This window comes from Panthera tigris, chromosome X (genome assembly GCF_018350195.1).
Source record: "Panthera tigris isolate Pti1 chromosome X, P.tigris_Pti1_mat1.1, whole genome shotgun sequence".
Taxonomy (NCBI): domain Eukaryota; kingdom Metazoa; phylum Chordata; class Mammalia; order Carnivora; family Felidae; genus Panthera; species Panthera tigris.
Genome location: NC_056677.1, coordinates 15571137 through 15595346, shown reverse-complemented (window position 1 = coordinate 15595346; position 24210 = coordinate 15571137). Strand labels below are relative to the sequence as shown.

Below are 24210 nucleotides of genomic sequence, written 5' to 3'. Positions count from 1 at the left end.
AAAGAGTATATAAAATAGATACCTGAGAACGAAGAAACTTTTCTGCTTTTCTGCCTGAGAGACACAAAACAGTGCCTTTTTGTGACATCACATGATTTGTGAGGGGAGCAAATGAAGAGAAAAAATAATCGTGAGCCCCAAATGAGCAATCTTAGGCAGTTTCCTGAGGGTGACCCTTTCTTTATGCAGTCGTTACATCCTGTCTGTTAAGTGTGCTTTTCTCTGAAGTTACTGTGAGAGAGGGCATCTTTTCCTGGACCAGCTCATTAGATAAAGCATTTTAAAGATTGTGTTTTTTTTCTTCTTACAGTCAAGGATTACTGCAAAGTAATATTTCCATATGAGGCCCAGAATGACGATGAATTGACAATCAAAGAAGGAGATATAGTCACTCTCATCAATAAGGTAAACAAAGGTTTCCTCCTGCCTTTCAAACCGTGAACCGCTTTGAGGTGTTGACTGGACGGTACAAGATGTTGGTTTAGCCCTTGAAACACTTGATTTTCCTTTTGTCCTCTCCTGGGGGAGAATCTTGCCTCTTTCCTCTTGATCAGGCTACGCCCAATATATCCAGGTGAATGAATGAACTTGAAAATCCAATAGATTCTGTTTGTCTTGGAGCCAGCTGCAGTTTTGCATGGCCCTGCAGAAAACTCCATCCCAGAAGGCCTAACCCAGAAGGCCGCCTGCTTGGCTGGAGAGCCCGCCCTCTGCAGCAGCCCCAGCTGCAAAGCTGTGTCATGCCTCTCAGGCAGAAAACGCTTAGAGAATGTTTGCTGTTCACATCAAAGACAGGTAGCATGCCTGAGAGAATTTTGCTTGTCTTGTTTGGGCTAAGAAGGTTGTATGATTTCATTACCATTACAGGCAGAGCCCTGTAAACATACAGAGACCTGTAAAATCTGTGTGAATTGATGCAGCTTAACAGGGCCTGAACCGTGTACTATTTATGCTCTCATGCAATGGTACTCACCCAGTAGGTTGTTGAAAGATGTATTATTTAAATGATTCCTAGAATATACAGCCTTTTGTCTGAGATAATAGGGTTCTCATGATGGTTGAGTGCAGCGAAAAGCTGAGCCATGTTTAAGATGTGTTGGGTGCTTCATTCTTGGTTCCGGGTGAGTGGCAGGGAATGTGTGGCGCTGTTGGTACAAGCATGACTTGGAGGTCCTAATGGCTGCCTGCGCTCATGCAGGGCTAGAATGCTATTGGCAGGGTGCAGAGTGCAGGGAAAGGTGAGAGAGAGCAGGGGTTAGGGTGGGGGAGCTAGGCCCCGGGTCTTGCTCCTGTGGCCGTTACTGAGAGCGAGGGGCTCCCAGTGTCGCCAGCCCACCCCCCCGCCGCCCCCACGTGTGTCCATAAAGTGATGGGTACGATTTACCTTTTATAGTCCAGGACGGTTACCTTTAAGAAATGGCTGTAGAAGTTGTGTGTTTTAAGAGCCGGAACCAAAAGATACCAGGGCACTAATGACCCCAGAGGCTAAGCAGCTCACCAAAGATCAAAGTATTGTAGGGAGAACGCTGGCCTCTTCCATATGACAGTGGAATGGAAGACACTGCTAAGACTGCTTTTCTGGAATAGTAGACGATCCCCAGCTCTACTGATGGGCCAGGAATGTGCTCATTGCTTTATCTGTAAACTGTTCTCCCTGCATTTGTTTTAGCGTATCTCTGTAAGTGTTTTACATGTCAGGAGGGTAAAACACTGCCCTTCTTGCTCTTTCTGCCAAGGAGGCGGAAGCGGTTCTCTTTCCTTACCACCCTTCCCCTCGTCCTTAAGTGGTGCCTCCTTCGGCCTGTGTCTGCATGGTGCGTTTCCTATTTTGAACAACACCCTTAATCAAATACTTGGAATAAAGAAGTTGTTAAATAGGCATAAAGCACAATACAGATACTTTGCTAATTAGCACAGATCCTTGGTTTTAATCCTACAGGGAAAGGGATAGATTACTTTCCCCTGTGACTATAAAGCAACCCGAGAGTCGAATAACCCATTCTTTGCAAAGCAGGGGTGCATGTTACTGTTTTTTTCTTTTTCTTTGGAGGGGGAAGCCTCTTTTTAACTGAGAACCAGATGTATCAATAATATTTAATAAGGTTTGGAGAAAAGAAAAAAACTACCATGGATGGTCTCTTATCTGAATACATCTGTTTCTACCTCAATATATTATATTCCCGTCCTTGTCATTTGATTACATATGATGAGAACACATTCATCTTGATGGTTTTGTTCCTACCAGCTCGAGATCCAGTGTGATAAGAGGAATTGAATTTTTCTAAAGAGCTTAGTCAGAAAGGGACCCTCTCCTGGTTCCGTCCTCCATCCGCACGGCAGGGAGAGGGGCATGGGCGGATGTGGAAGGCTGATGTCGGGAGTGTCCGGGAGCTGTACCACACTTCCTCACTTTCCTATCCTCATGCCTGTAGAAGCAGTTTAGAGACTGAAGCAGCTTATAGATGCTTGCAAAACGTGACCTTGTTATCCTTGCCATACACTCAGTCCCTTGACCTGGCTTATACCCTGCTCCTGCTCCTCAGGCCCAGGGTGCTGTGTCATTCTGACACTTCCTCCCCCTCGCTCGGCCCTGCCCCCACTCTCGAGCCCAGCAGCGCCGGAGCCTGGGGATTCTGCCTTCCTGTGTTCCTGCCACTTCCTGTCCGTGGGGCAGCCAGGCCCACGCTGGAGTCCACACCTCTCCGGGCCGGCTGAGCAGAGAGCCTCACCTCCTCCCTCTCCCAGCACCCTCCACAGCACCTGCTCTGGAGGAGAACCCCAGGGTGGCCACCCCAGGCCCCTCTATTTATCATCCTGTAATGGTGCTTTGCTCGTGTGACCCCTTTGCTCCAATGAAAGTCTTTAGCAACTTTCTTCACCTTCGTTGTCAAATCCAGCTTGATTCTCCTTGCACTCATTTGCCCAGGCGCTCTGGTCTTAATCTGGCTTTTTGGCCTTGGGCCACATCACCGTTCTACAACAAGCTCTCCTGAGATGGCCCTGTCTTACTCATGTACCCTCCCTAACCTGACCCAGACCATGTTCCTGCCCCCCGGGATGCCCTCTGCCTACCCACTTGGCTGCTTTTTCAATAGCTAATAATACAGCCAGTCTTAACTCATGCTGTGTCATGTACCTACCTGGGCCCATTTTTCGCTTGTAACTTAAAAATGTCCCCTGTGTATTATCAATTTTGTTTTTATTATTTTTTCAAATTACTTTTTTTAATGTCTACTTATTTATTTTTGAGAGAGAGGGAGAGAGAGAAAAAGAGGGAGGGAAGCAGGGAGGGGGCATAAGCAGCGGAGGGGCAGAGAGAGAGGGAGACATAGATTCTGAAGCAGGTGCCAGGCTCCAAGCTGTCAGCACAGAGCCCGATGTGGGGCTCGAACCCAAACCGTGAGATCATTTATGACCTGAGCCGAAGTCGGACACTTAACCGACTGAACCACCCAGCTGCCCCCTGCTTTTATTATTGTTTTTTATGGTCCGCGAAATCAGGTCTCTTGATATCCTGTCCTTGTGCAGATTTTGACTTTTATTCCCATGAAGTATCTGCCAGCCTTGACCTAGCGTTCCAGTTGTTTGGAAGTATGTTAAAATGACAAGTGCCATGTAGATTACCAGCTCTGAGAAACCAGGGTTTGAATTCCAGCAATGCCATTCACGGCTATATGTCTTTGGGCGTGTCACTTAATCCCTCTGAGCCTCAGTTTCCTCAGCCAGAAAGCGGACCTCACAGGGCCGCCGTGAGGATTTGCTAAGGTGCTGTGTATACATGATTTGTTGCTTCACCTTTGGTTGCTCTTTCTCTGACCTCGGACGTGGGAAGAAGGGCTCTCGTGACTGGGCCCAGTTTGCTGCTGGAAGAGGAACACCTTGATATGAGGTGGGCAGCAGTGGTGGAAAATCTGCCCGAAAATAGCTCAGAATTCACAATGGGGGAGATTTCAGCAAGAATTTTGAGAAAAAAAAATACGTCCTAAGTATTTTGCTTGCTGAAAAGTGGAGAAAATGGATCTGTGTCTGTCAAACCCTGCTGACATTACAGAAAACTCTTAATTTTCCTCTGAGTTAAAGGATCACCTAGAAATTTGTTTAGATGAGTATGTGCCATGGACATTATAAAGAGAAGAGCTTCACTATGATTTGTTTAATGTGTATTTTGATATGCTTCCTTATTGTACATATGAGTTGAGAGGAAAGACCTGAATTGTTGTTCTCTAAATTCAACTGCTTTTGCTGTTAGAGGTTCTCAGTGTACCCCAAATTCCACCGGTGTTTTTTTTTGAGAGTCGGCTGAGGTGGTTTCCTTTTGCCCTGCTTTTCTGTGCTGTGGCAGGAGTCACAGGGCGGGCGTTGCCCTCATTTTTAGCCCTCGATTGTCATTTCGTGCAGCTTTCTAGAAAATGAGTCAGACACCCTTAGTGGGTGCCTGTGAGCCCTCCGTGATTCCTGAAATAATATGCAAAGACCTGAACTATTTGTGTGTGTCCCTGGAAACTAGGATGAAATGTGGCAACCCAAATGGTTTGTTTTTTAGTTTATTTATAAAGAATTCTTATGGATTTAGGAACATTTCCACTTGCACAGAACACACCTGTGTTTAGCTTTTATTTCCAGTCACTCAAAAATAGCTCCTTCATCTGTGTTCCTGCCGCCCCCATCCCTGCCTTCGTGATTTGTGCTCAGAGCATGGTTGAAAGGGTTCAGAAGCCTCTGGGTCTGGTTTCCAACCAGGGAGCTCCTTGGAGAAAGGCTGACAGTAGCCCGGTACAGGCGAGGCCAGGCTTCAGCAGTGATGGTGGCCGCCATCGAAATGGCGCTCCTCGCCCTGGCCGCTGTCACATGGGGGAGAGGGAGCCCGACTGTGGAGAGGGCCGATGTTCCCGCCGTTGGCCTTCCTTGCCCACTGTCTCCTGGCCTCGGCCCCCCTAACTTGGAAGGAAGGGCTTCCCATGTGACCCCTTTGTAAATAAGGAACTCTATGTATTTCTTATTAAAAAGCTCCCCTGAGGGACCATGTCTTTGACCCCCTAATAAAGCAGACACAACCGCCTCCCCACCACCGCCGTTTCTTCATAGGCATAAGCCTATTTGGTAACGTGAAGGTGAACATTAAGGAAGATAATATTACTGATAAAAATCATGTGGCAGTGGAGATGGAGGGAAGGGGAGAAGCAATGTAAACCAGTATTGACATACGGGAAAAGAAACTGATAGATGCACCCTAAAGAAAGAGAGAAGCCAAAAGATTAGATAAAGGTAGAAATATAAAGTAGCTACTATAGAAAAAATACAGGGGGAGTTTCACCTTCTCCTCAGAGTATGTCAGACCAGGGACCCTTCAATATTTGGAACTTGACCTGCTGTGAAGGCGGAGTTAGGACTGAATACTAACTAACCCGGCCTCCTTCATCTCTACCTTCCTCCTTTCTAGACAGCTCTTGACCACCTAACTTAATAACAGGCCAATTTACACGCGCCAGCATGGTTTCCCAGTGTAGGATGCTTCCGGGTGGCTGGCACCAAGAGCCCAGGGCCCCTCGTCGCCATTCCTTTCCCTCATGGCAGTCCTGGAAGTTAGGTGGGACCGCGGGTGTCCTGTGCACGTTGCAAAGGAGGAACCGAGGCCCAGAGCGTGGAGGTGGTCCTCCCAAGGGTCCCCACGTGGCAGAGCCGGGGCATGGTTGTGCTGCCTGGGCTGTCCATGGGGCTGTCGGACGCTTGTGGAAGGCGGGGTTGTCACTTCCACTGGTGACTTGTCTTTTCACCGAGTCACACTCTGTTTCTGGCTATCTAGGGCAAGTGCCTATCAAATTTTCTTTCTAATTTAATGAAATCATCATTATTTAATCAGGAAAGTGATATTACCATGCCATTGCCCCCACCCACTTGCATTTTGGTGCCCATGATTGTGATCGCTTAGGTTCAGGACCATCCATGCCTTTATGATTCCATTGTCACCTCTCCGGAAATGAAAGATAATCAGTGCAGAGGAAATGATGACCTCGGCTCAGGGCTAATGTTGTTCTTTTTGTGCCTGAAGCCCTCTTCTCCCCCATCCTCCTTCTGCTTTTTGCCCATGTCCAGCATATTTTACCTTCCTCTTTTCTTCTGGGCCTGGGTACCACTTAGTTTTCTGTTTGCTTTTAGTATGAAAAAAGAGAGAGAGAAAGAGCGAGAGAGAGGGAGAGGGAGAGGGGGAGAGAGAGAGACAGAGAAAGGGAAAGACAGGAGTCTTGAGCTTCTTAAGTCATTCTGTGATTATAAGTTCTTTTGTTTGTTCTAATGTGTATTTTCCCTTCCTGCTTCCTCTGATTAATTCATTAACTGAAACATTTATTCACGAGAAGAATGTTTTCACACTTCCTTGCTTCCGGCCCCACAGGAAGTAAGGATGTTTCCTCAAAGAGAAGTGGCTGTAGGAATCTCAAGAAGGGTTCTCAGCTTGGCTTAAGTAAGTCCATCAGCTAAATAGATTGCTGGCCTTGACCCTTTCTCTCTGCACTGCCGAAGCTTTTAGCAGAGCTAAGCGTTAGGATTAAATGTGGTTTCAAGGGTGAGGAGTAAATTAGCACGTGTCACCCTGAAAATGATGACACGCTGACAGACCCATTAGAAGGACATGCTTTATGAGTGAACGAAGAAGTTAAGCACAGGTCTGGGATCATCTGGGTTTACATACATTTGAAGAATGTCAGTGTTTAGCAAATAAGTCATTTATGTCATGGGATGTGTTTTGTTGTTGTTGTTGTTTGTTTTTTTTGTTTTGTTTTGTTTTTTTGCAGTATGGCCTGTCTTGTTAGACTGCATATGTCCTTACTAGCAACAGAAGTCACAATATATCGTCTCCTCAGAGCATTAGAAATCCCAAGGAATACATACGGTTGACTGCTGTTTTGCTTCCTCTGTAACATAACCAGGACACGGGGACCGTTGAGAAGAATCCTGATACCATAAGTGCATTTGATCAAAACTCTTCCTCCCTGAGCTTGTTTATTATCATAAACACAGCGTTGAATTAGATGAGGCTGGCGAACATAGGACTTGAGGTGGTAGAAAATCTCTCTTTAGTTTACCAGTAGATAGTCAACACAATAATAAGACCTCAAAATTTTGCTGGCCATGATTGCAGATTTTCCATAGATGAGTTCTTCGCAGTTGATGAGAATCTCCAGCCGTGTATGCGTCCACAAGTTATGTGAAACTGTTGAAAGGGACCCTAGTGTTCATTCGGCGTCATGATCATCTCTGTCCAGAGAGCTGTGCTTCAGTGGCAGGGCCTTAGTAATCCGTGCAACACCATCTTGGATACTTTTCTCCTACAACACCCAGAAAAACCTACAGGTGTCTTAAGGAATTAGAGAAACTCTTTCTATTTCTAACCTTTCTGTTGGCATTACCCTGACAAGGCTTTTGTGAGAATCAGAGGAGATGTTGTGGCTGAAAAGGCTTTAGAAAGCTAAAAGTTGAATTATAGTTACGGCTCTGATAAGTTATTATGGGAAGAAGAAAAACAAATTCCCAGTGACTGGAAGTTTCCTTAATATATTGAACTGTCCTGAAATTTAGTTCAGTACTTTCCCTGAAATTCCCCTTTATTATTTCTTTTTTGACTTTTCTTAGGATAAAAGTAATTTATTCTAGTTGTATAGCCTCCGTCTTATTAAAGTATCTCAAAGATCTTTGCATTCACATTTGCATTTTATTAAAATAGGCTTTTCTGAGATGGAAAGTGGCATGGGATGCACTTTTAAATAATACTTTAAAATCATGTAAATACTTTCTCTTGAGGAAAAATGAGAAAAAAACAGATAAATAGATAAATACAAAGAAAAGTCAAAATCACCTGTGACCTCACCACCTTCGGATACCTCTCAGTATTTGAGCGATGTCCTTCCAGATGTTCTACACAGAGACACGCACACATTATAGTTCAAAATAAAAATAAGATCGTATCATACACACTATTTTGTAAGCCTCTTTTTAAAAAATATATCATGCCTGTCTTTGGCAGCATGGCTAAATGGTTCCTTAGCATCCTAATATATGAAGTGCCACAGTTCTCTTTTATATTTAGCTTGTTTCTGGGTTTTCCTTATTTTAGACCATGTTGAGTGCAGTCATCGCTCTGTAAATTCTTGTGCACGTAATTAGTGCTGCCACTTTCTACTACTTGTGTAACCTTGGGAAGGTTGCGCGATCTGTGTGCCTCAGTTTTCACATCTGTGAAATGGGGGTGATGACAGTACCCACCTCCTGGTGTCGCAAAGATGAACTGAGTTTAAGTAGGTAAAGCACTTAGAATGCCTCACTTAGAGGAAGTGATCTATCAATGTTAACTGTTGTTATTATTTCCTGATGATAACTCGCTAAGTGTAATGCTGCCTCAGTTCCTTTTAAAGCTATTTAAGTGATGTTATGAAAGATTGTGCCAATTAGTCTCCCCACAGGAGTGTGTGAGAATATGTTTTCCTATCTTTGTCATCCCTGGATATTATCATTCTTTTTAATCTCTGCTAATCTGATCGGAGTGTGCATTTTTTAAAATGATTACTCAAGTTAAAAATTTTATGTGTCATTTTCGAATTGATTTTTATAAAAACACCTTACACACATGACATTAACCTGTCATCTTTCACATTTACAAGTGTTTTTTCTTCATTTATGACTCCTGGGGCTATTTAAGAAAAACATCATTAAAAATAAATATCTTTTGGACTTAAATTTTTTCCATTTTATGGTTAACTATATAGTGCAGTACAATTCATCCTTTTAAGAACAGTTTTACTTAAGGCCTTTATATTTTTGTCCTAGTTGGAAAGAGTAGCTGGCTATTAAATGCCTTCCTTTTCTGCCTTCCTCAGGGCTTTCAGAGGTTCTATTTAAAGCTTCTCTCCTTACAAGCATTTTTTTTTTACAGTGGCATTCAGAGAGGCCCTGAGGTTCTGCATGGATATATATATATATATATATATATATATATATATATATATATATATATATGGATCCTCATATTCTAGATCAGAGCTTGGCCAACTTTTTCTGTAAAGGGCCAGAGAGTAAATATTTTAGGCTTTATGGTCTCTGTCGCAGCTATGCAAAAGCGGTCAGAGAACTAAATGAATGGACGTGGCTGAGTTCCAATAAAACTTTATTTTTGGACACTCAGATTTGAATTTTGTGTAATTTTCACATTCCTTGAAACGTTCTTCTTTTGGTTTTTTTAAACCATTTAAAAATGTTTCGACTGTTCTTAGTGGAATGAACAGAAATAGGTAGCAGGCCAGATTTGGCCCATGGGCTGTAGTTTGCTGCCCCCTGAGATAGAATGTCTAGAAACAGACCCCCAAAATACAGCAATTAATTTTCAGCAAAGGAGCAAGGAAACTTTGACAAAGAAAGGATAATCTTTTTCAGAAATGGTATTGGCCCAATTGGTAATCCATAAGCAAAACAAAAACAAAAATACCCTGACCTAGACCTAATACATACATTAACTCAAAATGGACCGTAGATCTACATGTAAAACAAAAAGCAGAAAATGTTGTTTATGAAAACATAGGAGAAAGAGTTGTTAGACACGACACCAAAAGCACAGTCCGTGAAAGAAAACACTGCCAAATTGGATTTTGGCAAAATTAAAAACCTTGGCTCTGCAAAGATACCCTTAAGAGAATGTTGGTTGGTCTTTTGTTCTTACAAGACCATCGGAGCCCCAATATTTAGTAAATAACTTCCTGATACGTGATTGCATGAATTTCAAGGACCTTGGTTTTGTTCTCGGTCTTCCCGAGAATATCCTTTGTAATACAAGACCATAAATCTCCTGTATCGGAGCTTTTCCTCCAAGGTGGCAAACAGATGTAGCCCCACTCTACCTACCAGGCAGGCCTGGACTCAGCTGAGCAGCCCGAGGGCCTGGATCCGACTGGGAATTGTGTTTTTCATTCCCTGCCCAAGGTCTGTAAGCTAAATTTGCTGCGTGTAGAGAAAAACATCACCAAACGAATTTTTATGCCAAGGAATAAGTTTTCCTAATAGAAAAACTGAAATGTAGATTTGTCTGGTGAAGAATAGAAATAGAAGGTAGGAATTTATGAATTTACCAATAGCTGCTGCAGCTGGCTTGGCCGATCTTGACGTTCATAATGATTATGGCTATGTCTTTCACCTCATATTCCTTCCTGGTCCTTATCTGTAAAACGAAGGCACTCCCCAACCCTCATCCCTAACAGCTTTCTTTGTTTCTCTTGGAGGTGGTGCAGGAGCTCAGAAAATCTCTTAAAGCATAATGAAAGATGCTTTATAAATGCCACTCTTTGTCAAAGAAGCAAAATGATTTTTATTGTATCTGCTCCCCTTTTAATGGAAGAAAAGCATGTGTTGGGATGCAGAATATACGGTTTTCTAAACACAAATGCACATGAGAGCTCAGCTGTAGGATGCACATCCTTGAGAGGTAAACGTATTCTTAGCCATGTGCTTCGGATGAGCCGAAGGTCCCATTAGAAACCGTTTTCACAATTGAGCCTTAAGTGTTCATCTCAATGTAAATGACTTAACAAGTAGAAAAGGGGAAATTTCTATGAAAAAAATACTGATGTATAACTTTGCATACTTGATTATGTTTAAATGGACCAAAGAAATGTGAAAGTGCTTCCTTAATGAGTTGTGTTTTGTGTGTAATTGTTCACGTGCCTTCATATGTTAATGGTTCCTATGGCGCATAAAGCCCGATCATGAGTACACAGGAAAGGTCCTCTCTTGCAAATATCTCCTTTTCACATGATGACTGTTTTTTTAAATAGATTTATGGGGGGAGAGGGTCTTTCACTCTGATACTAGAAAAAAGACTAAAAGCCTAAATATTTCCTGAAACTTGAGGTTATATAACCTAAAAATAAAATAACGAAATCAGTAAGCTATTCCTGTGTATTTGTTGTGGGCAAGCGATACGGCCGCGCCCCGGGACTCCAGGACTTGCGCAGTATGAATGGTGATCCTGGAGCTGGACTGTTAGGGAATTATCTGTTGGGTGCTGTTCTCTGAAGAGGCTCCAGAGAGAAGCATCTTTTTCTAAGAGGGAAACAGGCTGTGAGTAACCAGGCCTGTGGGGCTTCTGCTCTGGCTTGTCTCCTATTAAAATCCCTTCGGGCTTTCCTCCTGCCTGCCTGCCTGCCTGCCTGCCTCTCATAATGTCTGTGGAAGTTCTGTTCTCTTTCTGGGGACTGAGATTTGATTTCAGCTTTTTGCGCAGTTCTTGCTGACATCCAGATTCAAGGGTTACTTCTGTAGCATTTCCTAACCCATGTGCTATGAGTGGGTTATAGGAGTATAGGGTAGTGATCCCCTCAGCTCTCCAGGTGGATGGAAAGGGCCTTCGGTAGCCGGAACCCCCTTCTGGGTTGTTGGCCTTTAACATTTGGCCTCCAGCAGTATGCCATCAAAATATTATCATTTTGTATGCGTGCCATTATCTGGAAAAGGTTGGGGGACACTGACCTACTGCCTATATTTCACTTTTGCATATGATGATGTTTAACACCGACTCTACTTTTCCTTAGGGAATATTCCACCTTCCTGTTAGAGAAAGGTGTCTATGACTAGCAGAGGAGACTCCAGGGTAATTAAAAACTCTTGTATGTCTTTTCATTTCAGAAATTCTTTCTCTAGGACTTCTTTTGGGAATTAGACCTTGAAATAGCTCAGACTTTTAAAGATAGAGCTTAAAGTTCGATTAAATCTAGAATCAAATAAATTCTAATTAAAGAAACAGCCTTTTTAAGTGAGTATACAACTTCTGGTTGTAGCCATGATGGAATCAAAGGTGTTAGCCTTACCCTCCTGCCATAGACAACGTTAAAATTGGACAAAATACATGAACCCACTGTTTTTAGGCATTGGGTAATACAAAGCATGGAGATGTAATCCTTGAGAGAAGTGTTCCACATCAACCCCGGGGGCGCTTTCTAAATTGCAGCATAGGGCACTGGAGCCCCAACAGAAAGCAGAGGACTCATCAGATAGAGGAAACAGAGATTATAATTCAGGGCTGCCCAGGTGACTGGACTTCTCAGGGCAGGCAATTGCAGAGGAGTGAGCTGTGCAAAGAAAGAGCTCCAGAAGGTTTTGCCAAATGCTAAAGTGTGCATCACTAGGGCAAGACCCCACCAGGCCCGGAAGAAAATCAGCACGGGGGAGTGGGTGGGCTGTGAGCTGAGTGAACATCCCAGAAGTCACCAGTGATGAGACGTGTTAGAATTCTGGCCAAGCAGGGTAGAAAAACTGTGCTGAACATACCTGGCATCTAATTGAGAACCCAGGAGAGGCAGCCACAGGAACAGCCCCTCCCTAACCCACCCTAACAAAGCCTAAAACCAAGCTTTGACGGATCAAGCTGATCTGCACGTAACTTGCACACCGTAACAAAAACTCAACACGGTTACAAGGAAGGCCTCAAAACCCAGTCTCAACGACGTAGTTTGCACAGTTGTTGAGAGCATACAGTCACAAATTACTGTACATATGAAGAAGCAAGAAAATGTGAGGTACGATGTGGGTGGCTTACAGAAGACATGGGGCATTTCTGAGTAGTTTTCAGGCATCTACACATGCTTCGATTCATATTGGCATGGCCAAGTGGAGGCTTGGTTACTGCTCTTTGTGTGTTCCTCATTCGATTTTTTATTACCAGTTATATATTATGTGAAATGAAAGAATCAGAAGTTAGTATTGCAAAGCCTATAAGTTATTGCCCAATAAAAAGTCAGGATTTTTTACAAGTTAGATGAACTCTTTGAGGTCATGAGTTCCCAGTGTCGCAAAACAGTGAATGACTCCCTAAGCCTTGACGATCCTAGGATATTGGCTTTTGTAATGGGACATTTTCCTTTTTTTTTTCTTTAATTCTTTCATCAGTGTTTTATAGTTTTCATACTACGGGTCTTTTAACTCCTTGGTTATGTTTATTCCAAAGTATTATATTATTTTTGGTGTAACTGTGAGTGGAATTGCTTTTCTTAATTTCTCTTCGCTGGGGCGCCTGGGTGGCTCAGTCGGGTAGGTGTCCAATTCTTGATTTCGGCTCAGGTCATGATCTCACGGTTGGTGGGATCAAGCCCCGCATCAGGCTCCACGCTGATAGCACAGAGCCTGCTTGGGATCGTCTTTCTCCGTCTGTCTCTCTCTGCCCCTCCGCTGCTCATGCATGTACACGGATGCACATGTACACACGCCCCCCCATAAACATTTAAAACAATTCTCTTTCTGTTACTTCATTGTTAGTGTAACGAAATGCAAAAGATTTCTGTGTATTAATTTTGTATCCTGTGACTTTACTGAATTCATTTATCACCTCTCATAGTTTTTTGGTGGAATCTTTAGGATTTTCTATATATAGTATCATGTCATCTGTAAATAGTGAAATTTTACAGCTTCCTTACCAATTTGGTTGCCTTTTTTTTCTTTTTGTTGTCTGGTTGCTGTGGCTAGAACTTCCAGTACTGTGTTGAATTATAGTGGTGAGAGTGGACATTCTTGTCTTGGTCCTGCCTTTAGGGGAAAGGCTTTCAGTTCCTCCCCCACTGAGGATGATGTTAACTGTGGGTTTTTCATATAAGGTCTTTATTATGTTGAAGTATATTCCCTCTAGACCTACTCTCTAAAACTTGAGAGTTTTTATTATGAGTGGATGTTGTACTTTGTGAAATGCTTTTTCTGTGTCTGTTGAGAGGATTGTATGGTTTTTATCCTTTCTCTTGTTAATGTGATATATCACATTGATTTGTGAATATCAAACCCCTGGGGCAACCCGGGAATAAGTCTCACTTGATTGTGGTGAAGGATTTTTTTTTAATGTATCGTTGGATTTCTTTTGCTAATATTTTGTTAGGGACTTTTGCATGTGTATTCATCAGAGATATTGGACCTGTAGTTCTCTCTCTCTCTCTCTCTCTCTCTCTCTCTCTCTCTCTCTCTCTCTCTTTTGTAGTGTCTTTCTCTGGTTTTAATGTGAGGGTAATGCTGGCCTCATAGAATGAATTTGAAAGGTTTCCTTCCTCCTCTGTTTTTTGGGATAGTTTGAGAAGAATAGGTATTAACTCTTCTCTGAGTGTTAGGTAGAATTCCCCTGAGGAGCCATCTGGTCCTGACTTTTGTTTTGGGAGAATTTTTTGATTACTGATTCCGTTCATTGTTGGTAATCAGTCTGTTGAGATTTTCTATTTCTTCCCGACTCGGTGTTGGAAGGTTTTATGTTTCTAGGAATTTGTCCATTTCCTCTAGGTTGTCCATAGAATTTTTCATAACATTCTCTTATGGTCCTTTGTATTCCTGTGGTGCCAGCTATTATTTCTCTTCCTTCATTTCTGGTTTTATTTATTTGAGTTATCTTTCTTTTTTTCTTGATGAGTCTGGCTAAAAGTTTATCAGTTCCGTTTATCCTTTTAAAGAACCAGTTCCTGGTTTCATTGACCTGTTCTACTGGGGGTTTTTTTAATCTGGAATGTGACATTTTCTTGAGTGAGTTTGTCTCTGAGGCTGTCTCCTTGGCTTCTCTCATTAGCTGTGGTCTGCCAGGCATTTCTTCTAACGTTGAGATAGCCTGTAGTTTTCCTTTTTCCCTCTTCCCTCATAAACCATGATGTTGATGAGCCTGCTTTAATAACTGACTTATGGGGATGTTGGAAATTGTGAGCAGAAATCCCAGTCATGCGGAATAATTGCATCTCTTGGGGAGGCGTTAACAAGCAGAGGCAAAGCTGAGTGCTCCTGGGCTCTGGCTTCTGTGGATCTGTCTCTCAATAGCCCCCCTGAAGCTCCACGCAGAAGACGTTCATTAGTAAATATTAAACAGCGCTTTCTGTACTGCTGGTGGGACGCTGAAAGTGTACAACACTCCCTTTCTCCTGGAGTGGTGTCTCAGTCATCAGAGGAGACCGTGAAAAACAGCCACGCTGGATAACTTCTGGGAAACTGGAACTAGGGCATGTGGGCACAGCTGGCCACCAAGAGCAGTGGCTGAGCGTAGTGCTTTTCTTTTTCGCTTGGACCAGCTGGTGAACCCATTTTCATCGTTTCATTTTTTTGGTTCGATAGGTCCGTTTGTAAGCTACACATTCCCGTCTGAAGTCAAACAGGGCACTTACGATGTCTGAGAAAATGTGGCTTACGTTCTGGAGGTATTTTGAAGTTGTTTCCACAATTATAAACAAATAATAAATTCAGTAAAGATCAATAGGTAAGCCAGATCACAGAGGTGAAGCTTTCTTGAGTAGCTAATCTATACCTGCCTCTCCCTGATTCAACTCGACCTCACTTCTGGTGTTTGAAAATTGAGAGAAGTAGATCAGTAGTCTGAGGGAAGGTTGGGCCATCCGTCATTTCATCCATTCAGCCAGCCCTTATTCAGGATTGATATTTGCCAGGCAATGCTCTAGGTATTTGGTGGATACAAAAGTGTGAAGACAAGATCCTTATTTTCAAGGACCTGACCATTTTTGAGAATCTTACTATTCAAAGTGTGGTGCATGGACCAGCAGCATACGCATCACCCAGGGACCTGTTAGAAATGCTGAATCTCGGACCCGCCCTAGACCTACTGAATCCAAGTTGGCATTTTCACAAGATGCCGAAGTGGATATTATGTGCATTAAAATTTGGCAAGCGTGAGTCCAAATCATTGATTGTCAGCCTGCATATTAAGGACCAAGGAACCTCTAAAAAGTGCTGATTTCCTGGTCCGACCCCCTAGAAATTGGTGTGGGGTGTAGCCCCAGCCCTGGGAATTGTAAAAACTCCCCAGGTGATTCTCAGTGTGCAGCCAGCTTTGAGAAACCGTGAACTATTAGGTTACTTTGCGTTGTCGACAAAAGGGAGCCCAGGATGAGGTTTTGGCTAGATCTTTTCACAAATTTACAATTCAACCAAAAGACAAGTTTGTCTTTTCTAAACATCTGTGGCGCCGAGACTAGAGGCAGACACACCAGAGCGCGCTTGGTGACTCTGCCAAGTTGTACGTCAGGGTGTGGCCGGAAGCTTTCCTGGCGCACTGTCCCTCCAGGTCTTTGGGACCAGTCCATAGAATCACAGTAATGATGACCACCAAGGTCGTGTCGCTCTTCACACCCCATCCAAATTGTCCTGTGTATCAAGAAACCGAGACCCAGAGTTTTGATAACTTGTGGACCACTTAATTCTCAGACAGCCCACATTGCCTGTCTTCCCCCTCTCCCTGCGATACCTCAGACACCCTGAGATAGGTCGGAGCATAGAGGTGGGAGCACGGCACAACTGAGGCTCTGTTTATTCATTCCTTAAAAGGAAAACCGTGGTTTGTAATTTATAAGGAAAAATACCATATTTTACTCTGGTATCTGCCTGGTGATGAGGCATAGAGAAACCATTTTTGAGGACTTGGTCATAGAAGAGTGAACGTTCTGTGTCAGAAATGTCATTCTTTCCATACCCTCAACTCTTGATCAAGTCCAGGTCTCCTTTCCTCTCCTTTCCTGTGCCACTGGAGCTTATTTCTAATGATCGTTGTTCTGGAAGCTTTCTTTCATCTATGTGCTGATTTTTTACTCTCTCCCGCTGTAAACTCCTGACTCATTCAGAAGCTGCTCTGTTTTCCTCATCCTTATTGGAATCTTAAAATCTGCTAGGGTGATCATCATCTTGGGTTACATCTTTGGTCCCAGTGTGATTATTAATAATGTCCCAGGTTTGAAAAGAAATGACATGGTCACCCTTACATCTTCCAGTATTTTGGCCATACTTCCTCTCTCCTCACTATCTCATTGTCCTGCTTTCACTCGCCTTCTGCCATCCTCCCTGGGGACATCTACTCCACTCTGATGATATTCTGGCCTCACAGATCACTGACCCGCTGTCCCTTCATCCTGCTCCTGCCTCTCACGGGTGCCATCTTGCCTCATGCCTCGCATCGCTGGTAAGTCGATGTTGGCTGGGAGCCCTCTGGGAGCCAGACACTGCCTTCACTCTAAGCACCAGTTCTTGAATATTCTCTTCCATGACCCCAGCTTCCCACTCTCCCTCTTCCCTTCCTTCATGCTTGGTGATCCTGCCTTTGACCTTTCTCATTACTTTGGTTCATGCCCTCATTCTCTTTTCAGGCTACCCGGTTTGTCTAGGTCCCACTTGTTTTTAAACCTGGCTTAGCACTCCTGCCGGCGTTTCTGCGTCATATTGATCCACTGCGTCTGCCTCTCCCTCTAGCCTCTGAGCTTGGGAGTCCTGTAAGGACATTATGATTTTCTGTTTACCCCTGAATGCCTCTGCTATCCTGCATGTTTTCAGTCCTTAGCAAATAAATTGAATTTGCTGTTCTCTTATACTTCCAGAAGCACAGCCCTCCTACGAATAACTGTCTCTTCATTTCCGCCATCAAAAGGCTAGTTCTTTTGCCTGGTTTGTTGAAGAAGATGTTTTTTCACTTCTCATTTTGCTGTCAGAATTGTTCCTGTTCCCATTAGATTAGCTTCTTTTGCTAGGGGGTAAGAAGCGCCCCGATTCTCTACCTGTCTCTGCCCCCTCCAGGTACCTTGACCCTGGGCTGGTTTCTGTCCTGCAGCAGGTTCCCTCTTCCGCTTTCCTTTGGCACACTTTGGCACACTAAGGCACACTGGCTGTTTTCTTTTTGGAATGCACTTATCTCATCCATGAGCCCTGAATTTGTCTTTATACCAATCAGAACAGTAAGACAGATTGTGTTCTACCTTCACGCTTTCCCTCTCTTACCTTGAATTACACAATGATTAGTACTGTTAATGTTATCCTTCAAAAGCAGAGTATAGACGAGCCATCCAAGCCATTCATTCACCACTGATGGGAGATATAATAAATATGTCATATGCACTGTTTTCCCCCGTAGGCATGTATGAGTTCTAAAGTTATTCTGGATATGCTTCTGCTTATTAAAATTTTCCTCATTGTTTTTCTTACATATGAAGGAAGAGGCTTCATCGCAATGATTCTTGGGTTACTGCTTGCATGAGACTAAGGTGAGGCATGGATTTGCACCAGTCAGAAAGTTGGAAAGAAGCTTTTTAAAAGAAATGTAGCACTGAACAGTATTTAAGTGCCTTTTGTGGATGTAATTCTGTATCAGATGCTCTGAATTGAATGTGCAGGGAAGTTCAGTCATCACATAAGCAAACCCTTCACACATGAAAAGATTTAAGATTATTTGAAAAACTGTTAATGATTGTTCCTCTTTCGTACCAGACCTCTTGGTTGATACCTGTTATCCAAGAGGGCCTTGTGTAATATTGTGTGGGGGTCTTTCACATAAATCTCTAATCTCCCTGGAGTTAGGGATCATGTTCTTTGCAGGTTTAATGTTTGGTGCCTACAGAAAGAACTTAAATGTACTTTGCATTTAATAGATGTTTGTTGAATTGAATATCGTGAAGTGCAAATTAACACAGTTGTGAGTGTTAGAGAAAAGCTAAAGCGTTCATCAATATCACTTTACTGAAGGTGAGTTTCAAGTTGGGTTTTGAAAAGAAGAGGGACTTGTCCGGAAAAAGAGGAGAGAAAGGTGCCAAGCATTTCCTCAAAAGCAGAGCCTTCTGGATTGAAAGATTTCATTCCTAAGGATTGAGAGTATAGAAATGTCACACCCTAGGCCTTCCCAAGATTTTCTGGGGTTGTGGATGATGATGTCTTCTCAGGTTTGGGAGAACGGCAGAAGCTATCCTACTCTGCCACCGCCATCCCTGTCCGTGAATCCTTTCTGTGGGGACTGATGCTAGATTGTTTAGGGAGTGATGTGACATGAGTGGGGCCAGAATACTTACCTGGGCTTCTCTTTGTTATTTTTCAAGAAAGATAAGCATTCTCTCATGTTGTCTTTTGAACTCCAATTTGTCCTGGGTAAGTCTGAACTTGATGTTTCAAGTGTCTGTTTTTTGGCGTTGGTCTGGACTAGAATTTGCCATCTGTGATTAAGGGCCCATTTCTAAAATCCACATCCTCTTCTAAAGGGTTAGTTTATCTTTGTAAACAGTTACCACTATTGGAAGGGAGGGTGGTGCTCATTTACTTCTCACCTGACGTGGGCCCTCTCTTACATACAGTCATCATGAGTTAAGGTAGATGGAGGCTACCTTGTCCTGACTGCAGGAGATCATAGGACTTAGGGTTAGAAAGAGTCTTCATTGACTCCATAAATATTTATTACATTGGACATTGTGCGGTGGGCTGGGGGCATAATGGTGACAAAGCCAGATGTGTTCTTCACCTTGCTAAGATGTATGATGGAGCAAGGCACCTGTGAGTCACATAAGCTGTGGCCCTCCGGGGGTCTGCAGCAGGACCCTGGGCCAGCTGCACATCTGCTGCTTGAGCCATCCTGGCCCACTGGTTTTGTAGAGGACCATGAGTGTCTCTCCATGGGCCCTGGGCATGATCTCCTCACTTTGCTGAACATCTCCTGCTTCAGGCGCAACTTTGAAAGTCCTATGTGTGACTAGCACTTTTTGGAAAGCCTTTGCTCGTTTTCGGCTCTAGCAGGAAGTTATCGATCACAATCTGAGAACTGGATTTTTACTCAAGGGCGTGTAATTAACAGCACTGTGTGTACATTGTCCATAAGCTGGGCCGGAAAAAGTGCCCAAGTGAGGAGGTTTGCAGTAGGCCAGGTGAGTCTTGGATTAGGGTGGTTCAAGTGGAATTAGAGCCGGGGGACAAATGTGAGATACATTGTGAAACCAGAACAAACTTGCCTTCCAACCAATTGGATATGAGGCAAAATGGAAGTGGTTTATGGCATGAGGTTAAGCGTCCAGGAGAACTATGAGGCCATTAGGCTCAGGACGGAAGCTTGGCACAGGCCGAGCTCTCACTGTCTGCCTGATACCTGGCACAAAATAGGCACTCAGTAAACATTTGATGAGTGAGTGAACAGAATAGGGATTACTTAAAGGGAAACAGGTTTGATCTAGAAGAATGAATAGATTTTGTTCATTCATTTAGTAAGCAAACATGGAATTCTGTAAGGTGGGGGAAGGGCTTCTCATGATGACACCCGTGCCCCATCACCACCGAAAGGAGAAGGTGAAGAAGAGCAGGGCGTTCACGAGCTTGCCAAAAGTGGATTTTTCTCAGGCTTGGCTGACTCTCAACACAAAGCCCTTTTTTCATTTCTGCAAGCTTTGTGACAGGCCAAAGAGAACCTTTGTGCATGTGATACTTTCTAAAGCATGTTTGCTGTTAATGAAATAATTTTATTTCAGTAAAATTAAGACGAAGAAGGTACATATCCTCCCATCTTTAAAAAAAAAAAAAAATCTTCTAGATTCAGGGCATCCGGCAGCCACACTGGGTTTTGAGTCTGAGCAGCTCTAGCACACTTGTGCTCTCCTTCTCCCGTCTGACTTTGAGGTTGATGCTGACCTGGTCTCAGTAACCACGGTGGATGGGTTGACAGTGGCCTCCAGGAAAGGGCCTCCATCCCCTCTAACAGGGTGTCAGACCTCCCTGGAGGGTGCTTGTCCCGTTTCTCACTCTCTGCTCTCCTGTTTCCTAGGACTGCATCGACGTGGGCTGGTGGGAAGGAGAGCTCAACGGCAGACGAGGAGTGTTCCCCGATAACTTCGTGAAGTTACTTCCACCTGACTTTGAAAAGGAGGGGAATGTAAGTGTTCCTGGCTTGGATGTCAGCGCTCCGCACGCTGTCAGAGTGGTGGCTTCCCTGATGGGTCTCGGGGAGAGGGGAGTTTAGTGGACCATTGAAGAGCACTGACATTTTAGTTCGATGGACCTGGTTTCTGAGCCTTCGGCTGTTCTGTACGCTGGGTGAGAGTGTGAATGAGTTCATTACCTTCCACAAGCATCAGTTTCCTCATATGACAGCTAGTGACAGTGATCCTTATTCTCGTGTACAAAGCGCTTGGTACAGTACCTAGAACATAGAAGCACCCACATGACAAGACCTCTTGGGTGCTCCATTTAAGTGGACCGCCTGCATCCTGTGTCGTATGTCCTTGGCGGTAGTGAAGTGCCCAGTATCGTGGAAGTGGCTGAAAAGCACATCGTGAAGCTGAGGACGCAGAGCGAAGCCAGTAATGTTCCTACACTGTGTGTATATACGTATACACCCCTGACCTGTTCTCTCTTTGCGGGGACCCATTTTCCACTGCCGTTGTTTAAATGAACCAGAGTCCATCTTTGCCTCACTGCGGGTGTATTGTTTCTCCGATGAGATGTAACAAGAGATGTTGACAAGTTAGAAGCACTTTACATTATAAGGGGGCAGCACCCTGGTCTTTTCCATTCTGTCCTGCACCTCAGGGCTCTTGGCTCAGGCTTTCACTTGACTTCCGTCTGCCTTTCTGGACTGGTTTCTCTTTGTGCCCATTGGGGCTCTGCTACTGGACCATGAACCTGACTTGGACCCATGACCATTCCCAGGGAGCTGACGTTTATGAAGGATAGCTACATACTGGTGGATTGGTTGGTAAGAATACGAAACCGTGTCAATGGTGTGTGTACTGCTTAGATGAACACACGTGATTGTTCGAGAAGCTGCATGGTACTGGTACCCACCAAGGTTATGCCCCATAGATCTTTAGATTGGTTTTCTTCCTAGGGCCACACCTTCTACGCTTTTGCACAGGTCACTTTCTTGTATTATTTAGCTGAAGAATGCTCTGTTCCACACATGTTGTGCTCTCTTGGAACTGAGTTTGGGGTTCAGAGAATCTGGATTCCGATTCCTAGTTGTTGGAAATAAGCTCAGGGAATTCCTAGGCTCATTCCCCACACCTGGTGTTTTCTGTATCCCTGACACTTAACTGCTGGTCCACGTGCCACACTTTATCAGCATTACCTGGAGCTTGTTAGAATGTTCAGACTCCGCTCTAGACCTGGCGCATCAGAACCTAACGTTTGAACAAGGTCCTCAGGTGACCCGTTGACGTGTTACACGTGACACATTATAATTTGGGAAGTACTGTTTCAAAGTCATGACAACCCCACCTTCCAGTTCTCCACGGTATTTTAGGAGAGGAATAAATTCTCAGAACAGAGAAGAGCTCACCATTCAAGAAACAAAAAAATTCTAGCAAGCAAAATCACTTGAGCCATTTTTGCTAGATGGTCGTCGCAGTGGTGGGTTATCAGTTGATAGAATCCATCCCTGAGAAAAACAGATGCTAACGTTTAGTAATGACTGGATCGTAAATGGTTTGAAACAACAGGACACAGGGTTGAGGTTTGACAGACATTTACAGAGTGTAATGGTTGTGACTCCAGGCTACAGCATAGGACAGACCTGGGCTTGAATCATGGCCCCGTCCATTACTTGTTCCGTTCCAGGTCATCTCACTGAATGTGTCTAAGCCTCAGTATTTTCATCTGTAAAATTGTGAGAATAATCGTACCTACCTTGCTGAACTGTTGAAAAGATAGGAAAGCTTTAGCATAGCTATGTGGTGCTTGGTAAATGTCCCATATATGTTAACTGTTAGGGTCTTTGTGTAATTATCGCTCTGTTATCGCAAGTGTGGGAAGGCTCCAGCTCAAACTGTGCTGTAATGATGGAAGCCTGACTCTGGTTCATCTTGCTTCGGCTGTCAAATCAACGCAGTTATCTTGATGTCTTTATGAGCTTCCCTGGGAATCCAAATGCATCTGAGAACTTTGATGATAGCCTTTAAAAGGAAATCTAATGCTTTATAAAATATAGTCGTAGAGACAAGCGGGCACAGAATGGCATAATCTTCATGTAATTTCTCATCTTTTTTCAGGATCTGCTCCCTGGCTGTTATGTTTTGTTTATTCATTCATCCACCGTGTGTTTATTGGGTCCCTTCTCTTGGCCTGACCATCTTGCTGGTTGATGTGTGTACACACACTTCCTGCCTTTGTGGGCTTAGGGTCTGGCAACGGATCTGATGTTCAGGGCCACAGAGACCTGCCAGACCTTTCCAAAAGGACACTGAGGGTGGGCCTCTTCCAAGGAGTGGAGGGGAGAGGGCTGTCCTGACTGCCTGTTTGACCCTTCTCACCCATCTTTACAAGCCTGGTAAAAGGTGTTCGTGTCCTGAAGCATTTGGATGCCATGTCCTTCGTGGTGACTCCTCTCCCTGTGGCCAAGGAACCTTAGCAAGCATGCCGCCCTACTGGTTATTTATGACCTTCTTGGTTCTGATTGATATAGTATGATTTTGAAGGCTAAGGTAAAATCTGGATAATTCTTTTAACAAGTGGGCAAAGCCTGTGGTTGCCTGCATTGTGGCACCTTGCCTTACAGTTCCCGGTCCTATTTTAGTGAGGCAGCAAATACACCAGGTGAGAGAGATTCCATGGCATACTCTTCTAGAAGCTCTGCTCTGTTACATAAGGTATTAAGGGAAGACTTCTACCGAGAGAGTGAAGTTGTTGGTGAGGAGTAGACTCAGCTTGCTCGTTGAGGCATGCACGCTCTTTGCGGCCCCATGGGCATCTCGCCAACCTCAGACAAGCAGCCACTGTCTCTTTGATAGGTCTTTTAACCTTGTCCCTAAGAAGCAGAAAACTCAGTTGGGGGGAGCAATGGTCGTACCTGTCAGACAAAGTAATACGTGCAGCTGAGAAGTGATTGTGTGATGTGGCATTTAGCTTTTAGAAAATGTAAAGTCTTACATACTCTTTATCCCCTCCGGCCTATAAAACCAGCCAACCTGCTGTGCACTGGCCATTACACCAGCCTTTATCGCCACACACAGAGTACTGGTGAGCTGGTGACAGCGTGTCGGGAGCTGGGGGTGTTGTTTGCCTAGCCGAGCCGTGTGAAGATGATTGGAATCATTAACACAAATGCGCCGTGTGAATGACAGAGTCTGAAACATTCTGCCACCGGTTTCAGCACATGTCATCTTGTCTTGCCAGTGGCTGGGGTTGCAACCATTCACCCAGAAAAGAGGACGGTCTGGGATGATTAGGGTAGACGGCAGCAAACCCCATCTCTTCGGCAGCCGACCTCCTGAATCAGTAGGCATCGCGGAAGCATTCTGACGAGGCTGGCCCGTTGCTGCGGCGGTGTGGACCCAGGTGGTTACCACAGAGCCTTCTGGAATTTCCTGGAGGGCTTTCTTTCAGAGAGCGCTCGGCAGATTCTCTCTCACCGGGTGACAAACGCTTTGGGGCTTTCTCTCAAACTATTCCCTGTGGGGGGAGCACCCGCTGATCTCTTGGTGCATA

General features: G+C 44.2%; 1 protein-coding gene across 4 annotated transcripts in view; it reads left to right on the top strand.

Moving 5' to 3' along the window:
* The window catches only part of SH3KBP1 (SH3 domain containing kinase binding protein 1), a 328527-nt gene that overhangs the window by 242950 nt on the left and 61367 nt on the right, over positions 1-24210 (top strand). For all 4 annotated transcript variants that reach the window (XM_042974825.1, XM_042974822.1, XM_042974824.1 and 1 more), the window contains 2 exons: positions 311-405; positions 20555-20662. In XM_042974825.1, the coding sequence (XP_042830759.1) occupies positions 311-405; positions 20555-20662 (203 nt within the window). The remainder of the gene's footprint in view (positions 1-310; positions 406-20554; positions 20663-24210) is intronic.